Genomic DNA, 16,369 nt, shown 5'->3' on the forward strand with positions numbered 1-16,369 from the left:
CTTAGAAAAACTTATAGACACTGTAAATGCTATATTTTGTTTTAGTCAAATGAAACTTGGTCTGAATGGTTAAGGGTCACATGGTTTATGTAGATTTTATAAATATTAACATACTATGCACCATCAGTGCCCCCATCAACTCGCATAAATAAAGTTGCTAGTATGTTTATTTTGATTTTTTTGCATGAAAATAACCATTATTATTTATTTTTAGGTCATATAGAAAAAATAAGAATTATTTTCCAAAACTTAGTAGTAACGTTGAGAATAAAATTTCAGAGTTAAGAATTCTTTTTGAAAATCTGGTAGTAATTTAAGAATTTCACAAAACCTTATCTGGAGCTCTGACATCCTTTTAAACACTTTGACCAAAACTACTTATAATATTTTATGCATACATAAATTTTTTTATGTGATTGTTCGCCTTCTAGTCTAATTATAGAGATTAATCACGTGACCGATCTAACCAATAATAATCTATCCCAGCCACGCTATGTTACTAACCAATCGGCTTAAGTTATAAGACCACGTGAGCCCTTTGGCCAATCAATATTGATATTGGCCATTATGCGCTCGGATTTTCTACTTACAACTGCTAATTCAATAAATTGAGATTATTTTCAATATTTACGCGTCTTAACGGTAATTTCATAGTTACTCTTTATACCATACGACGCATTATCACTTCGTTTTTACAGAGGATTACATTTCATTTGGCGGCGACCATTACTTTTTGTGTTAATTTGGGATAAAGGTGACAACCTTTGTTAGCTGGTATTCAGTACAACGAAGTCTCGGAAAGAAGTCTCCCGTGACGAGATCCAAGATGGCGGCGCCCATACCGAAGAGGATTCTGGTATTCGGGCACTCTTTCGTGAGCAGGTTGAAGGACTTCATTCGTTATGATTCGTCACTCCGGTACGATTTGGGTCTCGCGGGTTGTCCGGTTATCCAATACTCGGGTTTTCCCGGTGCCACGGTTGATCGTCTTCACAGCAAGTTACACAAAATCTTGGATTTTAATCCGGACATAGTGATTCTGGTAATAGGGACTAATGATCTTTATCAACCACATCAATCACCACTTTCCGTGGCTTCGGCAATTCGCGATCTAGTGGACACGATTCTTTATGTTGATGGAATATCTCAAGTTATAGTCTTGCAAACACTTCATCGACACTTACCTACCTGTCAAACACGTTACCCAGTGGATCCTCAATGGTTCAACACCAGAGTTGATGAAATGAACAGGCTACTCATGCAATGGCTCAATTCTTCACCCAATGGGCGAACCTACCTGTGGCGTCTGAAGGGGTTCTGGTCACCTGACTGTATACTTTCGAACTTTGCGGAGGATGGTTGTCACCTTTCATCTCGTGGCCTGCTTCGTTTCTTCAACAACATCCGAGCTGCAGTGGTCGCCGCCTTGAATCAGTCAATCTGATTCAGTATAGATACGTATTCTTATATTTTGTATATATTGTGCCTGATTTCAATACAGGTTTCTATCTAGTCTACCTGATTAAGATATCAGCTTAAGAGTCCAAGGAGGACTATATTTATAACTGTGTAATATTTTGACAGTTTATTAATTACATGTAGTTCTGACTACTCAGATATTTTCTATATATCCTTACTGATGTTAGCTACCAGCACAAGCTTTCATTGCTATCCACTTATGGCTCAGTTAAGTTAACTGTTATATTGGTTATTTATGTTATAATAGTTATATTTAATAGCTGTCCGGCCGGGCTTATATTATAGTTCTCTACGCAGGACCTATTATGCCCATTATAAATTAACAGCTCAGGCCAGGCTTATGTTTCAATATTTTGTCTGACGTTACTCAGCAATTGTCTGATATTGATGATAAATGGCCCTCCTCGCGGGATCCTTTTTGCCTGGTCTGAAACTGATTTTACAGTTCTCTACGCAGAACTATGTTGCCTGATTTTAGTCATTGGTTCAGCAAGGCTTATTTATTTTCAATATTTTTGCCTGATATTCTACGCAATTCAGGCTGATATTGATGTTATATTCCTCTACGCAGGAATTGCCTGATATTCTACGCAATTCAGGCTGATATTTATGTTATATTCCTCTACGCAGGAATTGCCTGATATTCTACGCAATTCAGGCTTTTATTATGTTATATTCCTCTACGCAGGAACTATTTGCCTTGGCTGATACCAATGTCAAGTTCCCTACGAAGGAACTATTTTACCTGAGCTCAGTTTCAAGTCAGTCCATGGTTATTTTGGTTAATACTATAGCTTATATAGTCAGACTGACAGGTTCATTATGTTTTCCAGATGAAACGTGGGGGAAAACGTAGCAGGACGGCTACATTGAGCGCCTGTCCCTGCTGCGATGGGTCTACAGCCACCCCCAAGCCTTCTAAAAGGTCAAAATCGTCGGCGCCTAATGAGGAGCCGGCCCCGGTCACAGTTGAAGAGCTCGCCATTCCCGATGCACCGAGCAGACGGCTGGTTAGTGCTACCACATCCATGGTTCCCTCCCCTGCTGGTCAAATCCAAAATCAACACTGCTCAGAGGTTCGGCAGGACACGTCAGCTGTCCATCAGCCACTTCCCCTTCCACTCCCATTGGGACGTCCAGGCCTAAATGCGGAACCGGCCATGCCTCTAGTGGATTATGACAGCGACTCATCAAGATCATCGGATGAGGACCATGACCTGACTTTTCATCAGGCTGTTCGTTCACATGGGGCGGACCTTCTACAAGGTACGGGCATGTTGTATGCTGAACCGATCAGTACCCCAATTATCAGCCAAGTTAAAAAGTCGGTGTGCAAAGACATCTGGAAAAACAAATATGTGGACTTGGCCCTTCTACTACCATCGGCAATGTCTGGCCAGGCCACCCAATATACCCTACAAATGGATAGAAACGCACAAATATCCATAACACCTAAATCAAGCTCAAGGAAGATAACCAACATTGAGCTCTGGACAACCGCTTTCCTCCGCTTTATAGCGGTTTATACGTTAAAGTTCCCGGCAGAGACTCAAGCTCTGCTAAAATATGCAGAGATCGTTAGAGACCTTGCAACCCGTCGTCCGGGCTTAGCATTTTCGTATTACGACAACCATTTCAGAATCCTACGGGAAACTATTCCACTTCCATGGGACCGACTCCATACGGAGTTTTGGCTCATGGCAAGCACGTTGGCCCCCTCCATCCCCTCTTTTCGTCCCCAAAGACCCACCCCAAAACCATCGTCGCCAGTCAAAAGATTCCTTGACAAAACCTGCTTCCATTATAACAGACGCTCCCTCTGCCACGTCCCTTCTTGCCCACACCCCCATGTCTGCGGCTTTTGCAGGGGTTCACACCCAGCTTACGAATGCTCCTTCTTCTCAAAGGAACACGCTGCCAGAGCCCCCTCCACCCCCAAACCCGCTGCACAGCATAAACAAGCCAAATAAAACAGCTGTGGTTACCCCTATTTACATTCATAAACTCTCCCAATTTCTGTCAGGTTACCAATGGGCTAACTATTTGATAGGTTTTACTTCCGGTTTCAAATTAGGTTATTTAGGTCCTCGGGTTTCAGCTTCAGCCTCTAACCTTACATCATGTAAACAACACCCTGATATTGTCCGTCAAAAACTTAACGAAGAACTTCAAGCCGGTAGGGTTAAGGGTCCTTTCTCATCCCCTCCCCTTGGCAATTTTCGAGTAAGTCCCATTGGCGTGGTTCCTAAAAAATCTCCTGGTCAGTTCCGGTTAATACACCACCTCAGTTATCCTCCAGGTCAATCCATTAATGATTATATTGAGCCCGAACTAGCTTCAGTTTCATATGGCTCTTTCGACGACGCCGTAGCCCTCCTTTTGAGTATTGGCCCGGGGGCTCTTTTCAGCAAAACAGACATTGATTCAGCTTTCAGGTTAATCCCAATCCACCCTTCTGACCATCACTTACTAGGTATACAATTTGAAGATAAGTTCTTTTACGATACTTGTCTCCCAATGGGAGCCTCGTCTTCTTGTGCCATTTTTGAACGTTTCAGTTCCGCCTTGCAATTTATTTCGGTCACACATTTACACATCCCACATATGGTTCACATTCTAGATGACTTCTTATTCATGGGTCCAGTTAACTCTCCTATATGTCAAAGAAGTTTAGACAATTTCTTAAGATTTTGTGCCCAAATTGGCGTGCCCATCAAATCAGATAAAACTGTCACGGCTACTCCTATCATTACCTTTATGGGTCTTGAATTAGACTCAATCCTTATGGAAGCACGTCTTCCTGCAGACAAGTTAATAAAAGCCAGGACACTTTTAAGCTCTTTCGTTAAGTCACGTAAGGTCACCCTTAAGGAACTGCAATCCCTTTTGGGTCTTTTAAATTTCTGCTGCCAAGTCATAGTTCCCGGTCGCGGTTTCTTGCGCAGACTCATAGATTTGACATTGAATGTCTCCAAACCTCACCATCACATTACGCTAAACAAGGAAAGCCGCAAGGACCTACGCGCTTGGCACTTATTCCTTGAACATTTTAATGGGAAACAAGTACTCACTGAACAACGTTGGCTCTCGTCCGATACTTTGCATCTTCATACAGATGCATCTGGAGCTTTAGGTTTCGGAGCTATTTTTGAGTCACACTGGTTTTCAGGTACCTGGCCAGAAGCTTGGTTGGCTTATGACATAACTTTTAAGGAAATTTTTCCAATTTCTCTTTCATTGGAAATCTGGGGTCAACAACTTAGAAATAAGTGTATCGTTTTACACACTGACAATGAAGCCGCGGTTCACATTATTAATAAACAGACATGCCGAGTCCCTGTCATTATGTCACTAGTCCGCCGTATCATTTTAGCCAGTATGAAATATAATATCCTTTTGCACGCACAACACATCCCGGGAAAATACAATTTATTACCTGACCTCCTTTCTCGTTTACAGATCGCCAAATTCAAGGAAAGGGCTCCCCTCTGGACCAGCTTCCAACAACCATTCCAGAGTACCTGTTCATAATTTGAACCAAACAGTTTACAATTTATTAAACAGATCCCTTGCTCCTTCCACAAAAGCCAGCTATAAAAATGCTTTTCTCCAATACCAACGCTTTCATTTGGCTCATTATCCTACGCTGCAATGCTTACCCATTTCATCTGAACGCTTGGCACAATTTATCGCGTACTGTCACAATCAAAACTTTCGGGCTAACACTATTTCTACATACGTTTCCGCTCTTGGTTACATTCATAAATTATACAATATGGTCAACCCCACGGAATCCTTCGTGATAAAAAAGTTATTGTACAGTATCCGCCGCATGTCAACTGCGGATAAACGCCTGCCTTTCACTGTGGCCAACATCCAAACTTTACTGGCTGCCCTCCATTCCCACATACTGGACCATTACAACCGGGTCCTTTTAAAGGCCATGTTTCTTACTGCCTTTTTTGGCCTTTTCCGGGTAGGGGAACTTTCCATTTCCCAAAACGGTCACCAAAATACCGTGTTGCGCAAGGACCTCACTTTCATGTACACAAATGCCAATGTTTCATCGGCAGTAATAAATGTTCGTAATTACAAACACTCACAAGGTCAAGCTACCGCTGTTCCACTTGCCCTTCAATCTGACAAACAGCTATGCCCTGTTCGTGCATTAGTAAGATACCTACGGCTATGCCCTACGCAAACAGGCCCCCTTTTCCAATTTCGTAATGGGGATCCTGTCACCACTGCTTTCTTTAGGTCAAATCTTCGAACATGTGTCGTGGCTTCTGATCTAAATCCACAATTTTACACATCCCACTCTTTTCGCATCGGAGGTGCTACTCACGCCCATTCCCATAAAATGCCTGCCTCCCAACTCCAACGTTTGGGACGTTGGCGATCAAACGCATATGTTAAGTACATTCGATCTACACCATTACCCCTTTAATACCCCCAACTTATCAGACACTGACTGTGTAGGCGGCAGCGTTTGATTACATTATGGAGGGGAACCATACGTGCTTTGCATCTCTAGCCAGTTCATTTTTATTTTCATTCAAGAATATGGACTCTACGTCTTGGAAGTTTCCTTTTTGTTACCTGACAGTTTAAGGCTGCAGGTATTTATGTGTTTTTCAATTTTTTATTTATTTATTTATTTTTTTTTTTCCTTATGTACATAATTTATGTAACATTTGCTGTATCAATTATATTTTATGTTTTTGTATTGTCTGACGGTTTAAAAACCACAGCCTCATCGCTTTCCTGCAGGATTGCTTACATTTGCATCTAACAGTTGTTTGGGTCACTGTGCAAACGTAGTAGCACTACGTCTTGCAAGTTTCTCTTGAGTTTACCTGACAGTTTTAGGCTGCACATAATTTTTAATATTTTCTTTTCTTGTGTACATAATTTATGTTAAATTTAATGTATTAATTTTCCTTGTTTTGACTGACGGTTAAGGCCGCAGCCTTCCACAGGAGGGCTTACATTTGCATCCCTACATGGTTATGTCACTGTACATTTTACCATAGATTTATGTTCACTGTTCAGTTAGGGTTATACGTAAATTATACCCTTTTTACAGTGCCCGTAGTTTTTCGTTTATGCCAATGTCTGCTGTATAGTTTTCTTTAGTTGTCTGACAGTTTAAGGCTGCAGCAACAAAGTTACATGTTTCACATGTTTTACTTAACATGTTCAGTTTTCCTTTTTTTGTATTTTGGTTTTCACTTGTTTTGTTTCGTGTTTTATATTATGATTTAGATTTGACCGTCATGTACAGATCTCGTCATTTATCCATTGTTCACATCCGTGACATTTTTGTGTGTTTTTCTAGTCGTACTTTGTCTATTTTATTAGCAATTTACATTGTGCAATTGTTAAACCTGCTGGTTATCTCGCTAGTCTGTGTTCAATTTTAATAACCATCCCTGCATAATACTTCAAAATGGCAATGTCTACTATTTACACATATTTTAGACTTCACCTTAAATTATTTTTGCCCTAGGCAATCCATTATTCTTCATAATGCTTTTTTACTATTATTTTATGCAGCTTACATGCAATTTTCGATTTATTCTCAGTAAGTGTCCAGGCCACACGGCTGTTCACTTAACCATACAGTCTACAATTTGTTTTTGACGGTTTAAAGCCACTACATATACCTTTAGGGGTAGCTCCCCACTTTCTATATGAGGTCCTCTCCCGTACTCCATGGGCGGCGGGGTTACCTTTCAGGTTCCCCTTGTGGCGGGTTTTTACCGCCCATTATGCCATTCAGTAAAATTTGTTTTCTGTTCTTTAGTTCTTTTATGGCATTTTAAAATAAATGCCCTTTTTCAATCAATCATTGTCTTTGTTATTTCCTTCGTGGCATACGAGTCCGTCCGGTCTATGACCTTTTCTTTACCACTAGGACAATACATAAATAATATTTTATGCATACATAAAATTTTTTATGTGATTGTTCGCCTTCTAGTCTAATTATAGAGATTAATCACGTGACCGATCTAACCAATAATAATCTATCCCAGCCACGCTATGTTACTAACCAATCGGCTTAAGTTATAAGACCACGTGAGCCCTTTGGCCAATCAATATTGATATTGGCCATTATGCGCTCGGATTTTCTACTTACAACTGCTAATTCAATAAATTGAGATTATTTTCAATACCCACCGCCACCCCTTCTCCGCCTAGAACGGAATTGTTTGTTTTTTATGTGAATTTTTTATGTAGTATTTTCATTTTGTCTCATAATACCTTCAAAGTGCCTTTATGAAAATGTGTTTTTATGATATGTTCTCTTGCTACATGTCTTTATGACAATGGGTTTTTACGATATGTTCGTTTGCTACATGTCTTTTTATTACTGTTCTTGTATAGCTTTATGGGCGGGTTTTTACCGCCCATTATGCCATTCAGTAAAATTTGTTTTCTGTTCTTTAGTTCTTTTATGGCATTTTAAAATAAATGCCCTTTTTCAATCAATCATTGTCTTTGTTATTTCCTTCGTGGCATACGAGTCCGTCCGGTCTATGACCTTTTCTTTACCACTAGGACAATACATAAATAACTTGTTATACTCTGAACAGGCTTGTCACTTAGGTTTCGCAAATTTATTTATAATGTTGTAAATGCATAGTGATTCTCTACATAGTGGTTTAAATTTGAATGCAGTTGTATAAGCTGGTCACAATAAGAGGTTCACACAATTTGTATAACAAAATGACTGTTAAATATTCTTTGCTTTAAAATATTCATTTCATCTTGTATTTTGGTCCTCTAAAAATAGTTTTAGCAAATGCGGTTATTTGCCTGTCAGCTAACCGACTGAAGGGATCGACTTATTTTTCGTGGGAATGTTACGAGTTAGCTATGTCGTGGGAACGGCTTTCTTAGTACAGGGAAAAAATCGAGATAGAAAACAGAGGAGTGCAAAACTAAATAAAAGAGGAGTGCAGTATATTGTTTAATGCAATCCTCCTTTATTTAATGCACTGCTCTTTTTTCATTGCATCACTCATGTATTTAGTTTTGCATCCCTCTTTTTTCTCGTGTTCTCTTGACTTAGTCATTTCCACGACATAGCTAACTCGTTCCATCGAGTTATTATGTTGTGGGATCGAGATAGAAAAAGAGGATTGCATTTAAAACAAAAGAGGAGTAAATGTCACATCTATGGAAACGTACATCAGAGATCTGGATAATATATTTTTATGTCCCCCACCACTATCATGGGGGACATATTGTTTTTGCCCTGGCTGTTGGTTTGTTTTTGACAGTGTTTGTTTGTTTGCTCCAACTTTAACATTTGCAATAACTTTTTCAATATTCAAGATAGCAACTTGATATTTGGCATGCATGTGTATCTCATGGAGCGGCACATTTTGAGTGGTGAAAGGTCAAGGTCATCCTTCAAGGTCAGAGGTCAAATATATGGGCCAAAATCGCTCATTTTATGAATACTTTTGCAATATATTGAAGATAGCAAGTTGATATTTGGCATGCATGTGTATCTCATGGAGCTGCACATTGTGATCGGTGAAAGGTCAAGGTCATCCTTCAAGGTCAAAGGTCAAATATATAGATTCAAAGCGGTGCAAATGGGGACATTGTGTTTCTGACAAACACATATCTTGTTTAAACCTAAATAAAGTGTCTTAATATCATGCCACTTGAAATAAAAGTGGAAATGGCTTTTGCAACCATCATAAAACCAGAACATCCTGCGAGTAACTCGCATGCTCTTCAGGTTTTATGCTGTTTGCTGCTCATCAGTGGCTCATGGTTGGAAATGAAGCCTTTAAACTTAACTAGTAAGAAAGGTATTGTATTAAATTAAACTTTCTAAGGGACATCAAATGAGTCAAAATGTGCATCAAAGTGGTAAAGGGTTACTACATTCAGAAGCAATCATCTATACACAACATGTAGTACTTTCAACGTAATATATTATTTGATTAAATTCTAAATTGCTGACTGACATGGAAAATACATTTAGTATAAAAATATTTTAATATATTCATCAATAGGAACTTAGCTTAAAACAGGGATACTAAATTATGAAGTTAACATTGACTTCAATATCAATGCCAATATGAAGTTTAAAACACTGAACTTGTCAAAAATATAGAAGCTTTTAGTTGGATTTGCTATGATAACATTACCATTGTAAGAATTTAATATTCACTCTCTACATACACACCATCTACATACTGCGAAAGGAAGATTTTAATACTTAGTCATGTCAGCACACTTTAACCGCTGCTCGAAAACCATGAGTGTTCTTCTTTTAACAAGGAAGATTAGTGACAGCTGGTCTGTTGATAGTGAGAAGTGTTCAATCAAAACTAAGTGATGTCGGAAGCATACACAGAATAGAACAATACCCCCATTGTGAGTAAGCACTAGAAAAAGTATTTTGCTTTTATGGAATGAAAACCCCAGTCCGGTCAACAACTTTTTTTTCAGAAGATTCAATGAGCACATGATTGTATTATTATGGTAAAACACTTTTATAGTCAAGTTTATAGTTAATGTAAGCAAAAAATAAATAAATTTGATTAACCAGTTTCAGTCAAATGCCTTGCAACGCCAAGGAACCCAGCCTATTTACAAACTTGTTGAATAAAAACCCTGTTCACAGTGCTCTGTCAATTCTAATACAGATGTACCTAGCTTGTTTTCTTTTTAGCTAACATAAGCACAAAGTGCTTACGTAGTGATTTTGTGATGACATTTATTTCCATTGTTAAACACACATTGCCCGTTATCAAAAATTACACTGTTAACACACTAGAGATTATATTTATTTCAAATATTGACGAAACTTTGTCAGAACATTGGTCTAAATAAAAAATATATCTTTTACAAAACTAGGTCCAAAAACTAGATGGCTACGTCAAATGAAAAAAAAGAGCATTCTAGAAGTAACATGTTTACCCAATTAACCCCTTGATGATCTTGTCTTCAACCATGTCATACCAATATTCTCATGGTTTTCCATTGTGGCTCTTTCCTGCTTACTACTCAGTACTGATTCCCGGCTCTTTCATGCTTACTACTCAGTACTGCTTCCTGATATGTTCATGGCTTTCCATTGTGGTTATTTCATGCTCACTACTCAGTACTGATTCCCTGCTTACCACTCAGTACTGATTCCCGGCTCTTTCCTGCTTATTACTCAGTACTGATTCCCGGCTGTTTCAAGCTAAGTACTCAGTACTGATTCCCTACTTACTACTCAGTACTGATTCCCTGCTTACTACTCAGTACTGATTGAAGTCCCGGCCCTTTCCTGCTAACTACTTAGTACTATTTCCTAGCTCTTAACTCAGTACTGATTCCCGGCTCTTTCAAGCTTAGTACTGAGTACTGATTCCCGGCTCTTTCATGCTTAGCACTCAGTACTGATTCCCTGCTTACTACTCAGTACTGATTCTCGGCCCTTTCCTGCTTACTACTCAGAACTATTTCCTGGCTCTTTCATGTTGACTACTCAGTACTGATTCCCGGCTCTTTCAAGCTTACTACTCAGTACTAATTCCCGGCTCTTTCATGCTTAGCACTGACAGTACTGATTCCCGGCTCTTTCAAGCTTAGAACGCAGTACTGATTCCCGGCTTTTTCAAGCTTACTACTCAGTACTGATTCCAGGCTTTTTCAAGCTTACTACTCAGTACTGATTCCCGGCTCTTTCATGCTTACTACTCAGTACTGATTCCCGGCTCTTTCATTCTTTCTTCTCAGTACTGATTCCCTGCTTACTACTCAGTACTGATTCTTGGCTCTTTCATGCTTTAAGTACTCAGTACTGATTCTCGGCTCTTTAATGCTTACTACTCAGTACTGATTCCTGATATTCTCATGGTTTTTCAGTGTGGTTCTTGAATGCTTACTACATGTTCTCAGTACTGATTCCTGATATTCTCATGGTTTTTCATTGTGGTTCTTTGATGCTTACTATTCAGTACTGATTCCCAATATTCTCATGGTTTTCCAATGTGTCTTTTTCATGCTTACTACTCATTACTGTTTCCCAGCTTACAACTCACTACTGATTCCCGGCTCTTTTATGCTTGCTACTCAGAACTGCTTCCCAAACGAAAAGTTGTGCTTGTCCGAAAGTGCAAGTTTCTTAAATTGTACATGTTGAATATACATATATATTTATAGTAAATAATATAAACAAATATAATAACTTAAAACATCTGCCAATAATACAGACACTCAATTAATCTGATTTAAATATTTTTAATATGATTTAATATATTATAACAGTAATAGAAAACTGAATTAGAATTGGAATACATTTTAAAGCAATAAATAGTTTTGTAAACATGATTTCTGTGCATGTCCCTTAAGTCTGATATCTATAATTTGTGCATATTTTTTTTTAAATAGAAGTTATACTCTAAACAAATATCTACGAAACTCGATCATGATCCCTATAAAGTGAAGGTTTTTCCTTTACAATTTATCTCAAGGGAGATATAAATAATTGTTCTTGCTCGTTGATTTACACATATATTGCCTTTTTCTGGAACTCATTCTTAAAATTAACTCATATATTAACTTAGCGCATTATTGGGGAGCATTGATAAGTTTTACTTATATTCTTGTTTTTTGGCGTAGCTGTTTAACGTCACTTTTGACCTTAGATGACCTTCATTCATGATAGGTCCGAAATTAATAAACCGAATTGTACTTTGGCTAATAATACAAAAATCACCGTAAACATTGGTAGTCTGGCTCCCAGACTAAAAGATTGGATGCATACAGTATCATTTGAACTGAAATATGAATATATTGTAAATTACATGTTAATTACAATAAATTAATAACTGTCATGATACAATACATCCTCTTAACATTACATCGAAACGTTTCTCATTAGTTTACGAAGCAGTATAGCTTTAATCACATGTCTGTACAATTAAACAAATCTATTGTTTACATGCCGTAGCGGCCACACTAAACACTACAAAAACAGGCTAGATTGCAATTTACCGGTACGCAGTTGTTTACCACTATTGACAAAGCGGAGGTTTGGGGGCGGTAGCCTGCGATACTAAGGAAATATATTGGTGTTGGAAATATATCTGTCTATGATTTATTGCAATCCATATTTGCGTTTATTATTGTAAATATGTTTCTTTGTATTTTGTTTTGTTCATTTTTAGCTCCACTGGCCAAAGGCCAGCGGGGCTTATGTCATGGTCCTGTGTCCGTCATGTGTGTGTGAGTGCGTCCGTGCGTGCGTGCGTGCGTTAACTTTTTCTTAAAACATCTTCTCCTAAACAACTGGTCCAATTTTGATGAAATTTCTCAGGAATGTTCCTGTGGTGAACCTCTTTCAAATTTGTTCAAATGATGCCCCTGGGGTCAAATTTGACTTTGCCCCTGGGGGTCAAAAAATTGAAAATTTGCTTATATAAGGCATATTTTGTGCAAACTTTATAAATCTTCTTGTCAAGAACCATTGGGCCTAGGGCTACCAAACTTTGTATGTAGTGACATTTTATAGTCCTCTACCAAGTTTGTTCAAATTATGCCCCTGGGGTCAAATTTGACCCTGCCCCGGGGGGGTCAAAAAATTGAAAATTTGCTTATATAAGGCCTATTTTGTGCAAACTTTATAAATCTTCTTGTCCATAACCGTATGGCGTAGGGCTACCAAATTTGGTATGTAGTGACATATTATAGTCCTCTACCAAGTTTGTTCAAATTAAGCCCCTGGGATCAAATTTGACCCTACCCCGGGGGGGTCAAAAAATTGAAAATTTGCTTATATAAGGCCTATTTTGTGAAAACTTTAAAAATCTTCTTGTCCATAACCATTGGGCCTAGGGCTACCAAATTTTGTATGTAGTGACATCTAATAGTCCTCTACCAAGTTTGTTCAAATTATGCCCCTGGGGTCAAATTTAACCCCTCCCTGGGGGGTCAAAAAATCGAAAATTTGCTTATATAAGTCCTATTTTGTGCAAACTTTAAAAATCTTCTTGTCCATTACCGTATGGCATAGGGCTACCAAATTTGGTATATAATGACATCTTATAGTCCTCACCAAGTTTCTTCAAATTAAGCCCCTGGGATCAAATTTGACCGTTCCCCAGGGGTCACAAAATTGAACATATGCTTATATTGGGCCCATTTTGTGCAAACTATAAAAATCTTTTTGTCCATAACCATTGGGCCTATTTCTATCAAATTTGGTAGGTAGTGACATCTAATAGTTCTCTACTTAGTTTTTTCAAATTATACCCCTGGGAACAAATTTGACCTTGCCCCAGGGGTCACAAAAATGAACATACATGTATGCTTAAATAAGGCCTATTTTGTGCAAACTTCAAACATCTTCTTGTTCTTAATTATAGAGCTTAGCTGGGCTACTAAATTTGGTATGTTGTGATATCTAATAGTTCTCTACCAAATTTGTTCAAATTTTTCCCCAGGGCTCAAATTTGACCCTGTCCCGGGAGGTCACAAAACTGAACATATGACGTTTACCAGGGGAGATTACTGCGGCCGTGTGGCTGTGACCAACAACAACAACAACATCTTGTAAACATGAGATAAAACCCTGTCATTTAGTGCCATTTTAGATCAGATGGTGACTGCTTACAAAGGAATTGAAGTAAAAACATGTGTTCTGAATGTTTTTCTTATAAACTGAAAAAAGTCGGGATTTATTTAAATATGTCGAAAGTGACCATATATCCGGATAAAAAAAATTCGGATGACATGTTTATTTAATGTCTTTTTTGTTGTGTTTAAACCAGTTTAATAATATCTTATTGATTTTAAAACACAACTTCCATGAACATAATTATTTCCATAAAAGTCAATATATGATTCTGCATTGTAAACTCAAACTTTGTATCCAAGAGAAGGTGTTGGATTTAATGAAGTGCAATGTTCTTAACTGTCTATATGCTGCTTTTTAATAACTAATGATTCATTGTTCCATTTGTGAATTGTGACTCATGAATTGTGGAGATATGATTGTCACTTGCTCAACGATCTATATAAATTTCTGATCATTTTATAATTTTCTTAATATAAGTTATGAATTGATCTTAGAAGTCATATGTATTACTTAATTAAATACATTTATAAATATAAGAAATAATCTTTAAATTTTCATAATATTCTCAGGCCTGTTGGTCTAAGGGATGTGTGGGTTGTTAATTATATGTATGCCCCTCTTCGAAGAAGAGGGTGTTTATTATTTTGCACATGTCGGTCCGTCCGTCATCCGTATGTCCGTCCACCAGATGGTTTCTGGATGATAACTCAAGAACGCTTAGGCCTAGAATCATGACACTTCAAAGGTACATTGATCATGACTCGCACATGACCCCTGCTGATTTTGAAGTCACTAGGTCAATGGTCAAGGTCACGGTGACCGGAAATAGTAAAATGTTTTCCGGATGATAACTCAAGAACCCTTATGCCTATGATCATGAAATTTGATAGGTACATTGATCATGACTCGCAGATGAACCCTATTGATTTTCAGGTCACAAGGTCAAAGGTCAAGGTCACGGTGACCGGAAATAGTAAAATGGTTTCCGGATGATAACTCAAGAACGTTTTATGCCTAGGATCATGAAACTTCATAGTTGCATTGATCATGATTCACAGATGAATCCTATTGATTCTCAGGTGAAAGGTCAAGGTCACAGTGACCCGAAATAGTAAAATGTTTTCTGGATGATAACTCAAGAACGCTTATTCCTAGGATCATGAAACTTCATAGGTACATGGATCTTGACTCGAGGATTACCCCTATTGATTTTCAGGTCACTAGGTCAAAGGTCACGGTGACTCAACTTAGAAAATGGTTTCCGTATTATAAATCAAGAACACTTACGCCTAGGATCATGAAACTTCATAGGTACATTTATCATGACTCGCAGATGACCCCTATTGACTTTCAGGTCACTAGGTCAAAGGTCAAGGTCACGGTGACTTCACACACAAAAATGGTTTCCGGATGATAACTAAAGAAAGCTTACGCCTAGGATCATGAAACTTCATAGGTACATTAATCATGACTCACAGATGGACCCCTATTGATTTTCAGGTCACTAGGTCAAAGGTCAAGGTCACAGTGCCAAAATATGTATTCACTCAATGGCTGCCACTACAACTGACAGCCCATATGGGGGGGCATGCATGTTTTACAAACAGCCCTTGTTTGAGATGATTCTTTACAAAGAAAGATGCTACTATTGTATTTGTTATAAATGTGTGAAAGGCTCTAAGAAGGAACCAGAGATTATTAACCTTTTACCAAACACCAACAGGATTTTACGGGTTTATAGCTGACGACTTTATAAAAAATTATGATAAAATGAGAAATTGCTCAAGATGAGCAATTTCTCCTTTTATCACAATTATTTCTACCCTACCTGATTATTTCCTTAATATTCCATTACAATTTAATTGTCGTCTGCAACCTTTTTATGTCCCCCACTATAGTAGTGGGGGACATATTGTTTTTGCCCTGTCTGTTGGTCTGTTGGTGTGTTGGTCTGTTGGTCTGTCTCTTGGTCTGTTTGCGCCAACTTTAACATTTTGCAATAACTTTTGCTATATTTAAGATAGCAACTTCATATTTGGCATGCCCGTGTATCTCATGAAGCTGCACATTTTGAGTGGTGAAAGGTCAAGGTCATCCTTCAAGGTCAGAGGTCAAATATATGTGGCCAAAATCGCTCATTTTATGATTACTTTTGCAATATTGAAGATAGCAACTTGATATTTGGCATGCATGTGTATCTTATGGAGCTGCACATTTTGAGTGGTGAAAGCTCAAGGTCAAGGTCATCCTACAAGGTTAGAGGTCAAATATATGTGGCCCAAATCGCTTATTTTA

The 16,369-nt window shown here is 38.2% G+C and overlaps 1 protein-coding gene across 1 annotated transcript; it reads left to right on the forward strand.

The window, feature by feature from the left end:
* Nucleotides 1–411: 411 nt before the first annotated feature.
* LOC127860450 (uncharacterized) lies at nt 412–3,534 on the forward strand. The gene is made up of 2 exons (XM_052398534.1): nt 412–642; nt 2,313–3,534. Exon 2 carries the CDS (start codon nt 2,313–2,315, stop codon nt 3,447–3,449), a length of 1,137 nt encoding a protein of 378 aa, XP_052254494.1. The 5' UTR covers nt 412–642; the 3' UTR covers nt 3,450–3,534.
* The last annotated feature ends 12,835 nt before the right edge of the window (nt 3,535–16,369 follow it).

The sequence above is a fragment of the Dreissena polymorpha genome, chromosome 15, assembly GCF_020536995.1.
Source record: "Dreissena polymorpha isolate Duluth1 chromosome 15, UMN_Dpol_1.0, whole genome shotgun sequence".
Taxonomy (NCBI): Eukaryota; Metazoa; Mollusca; class Bivalvia; order Myida; family Dreissenidae; genus Dreissena; species Dreissena polymorpha.

Bases quoted from the DNA above. Each gene is read 5' to 3' on its own strand.
- LOC127860450 (XM_052398534.1), top strand. From the start codon at position 2,313: ATGAAACGTGGGGGAAAACGTAGCAGGACGGCTACATTGAGCGCCTGT.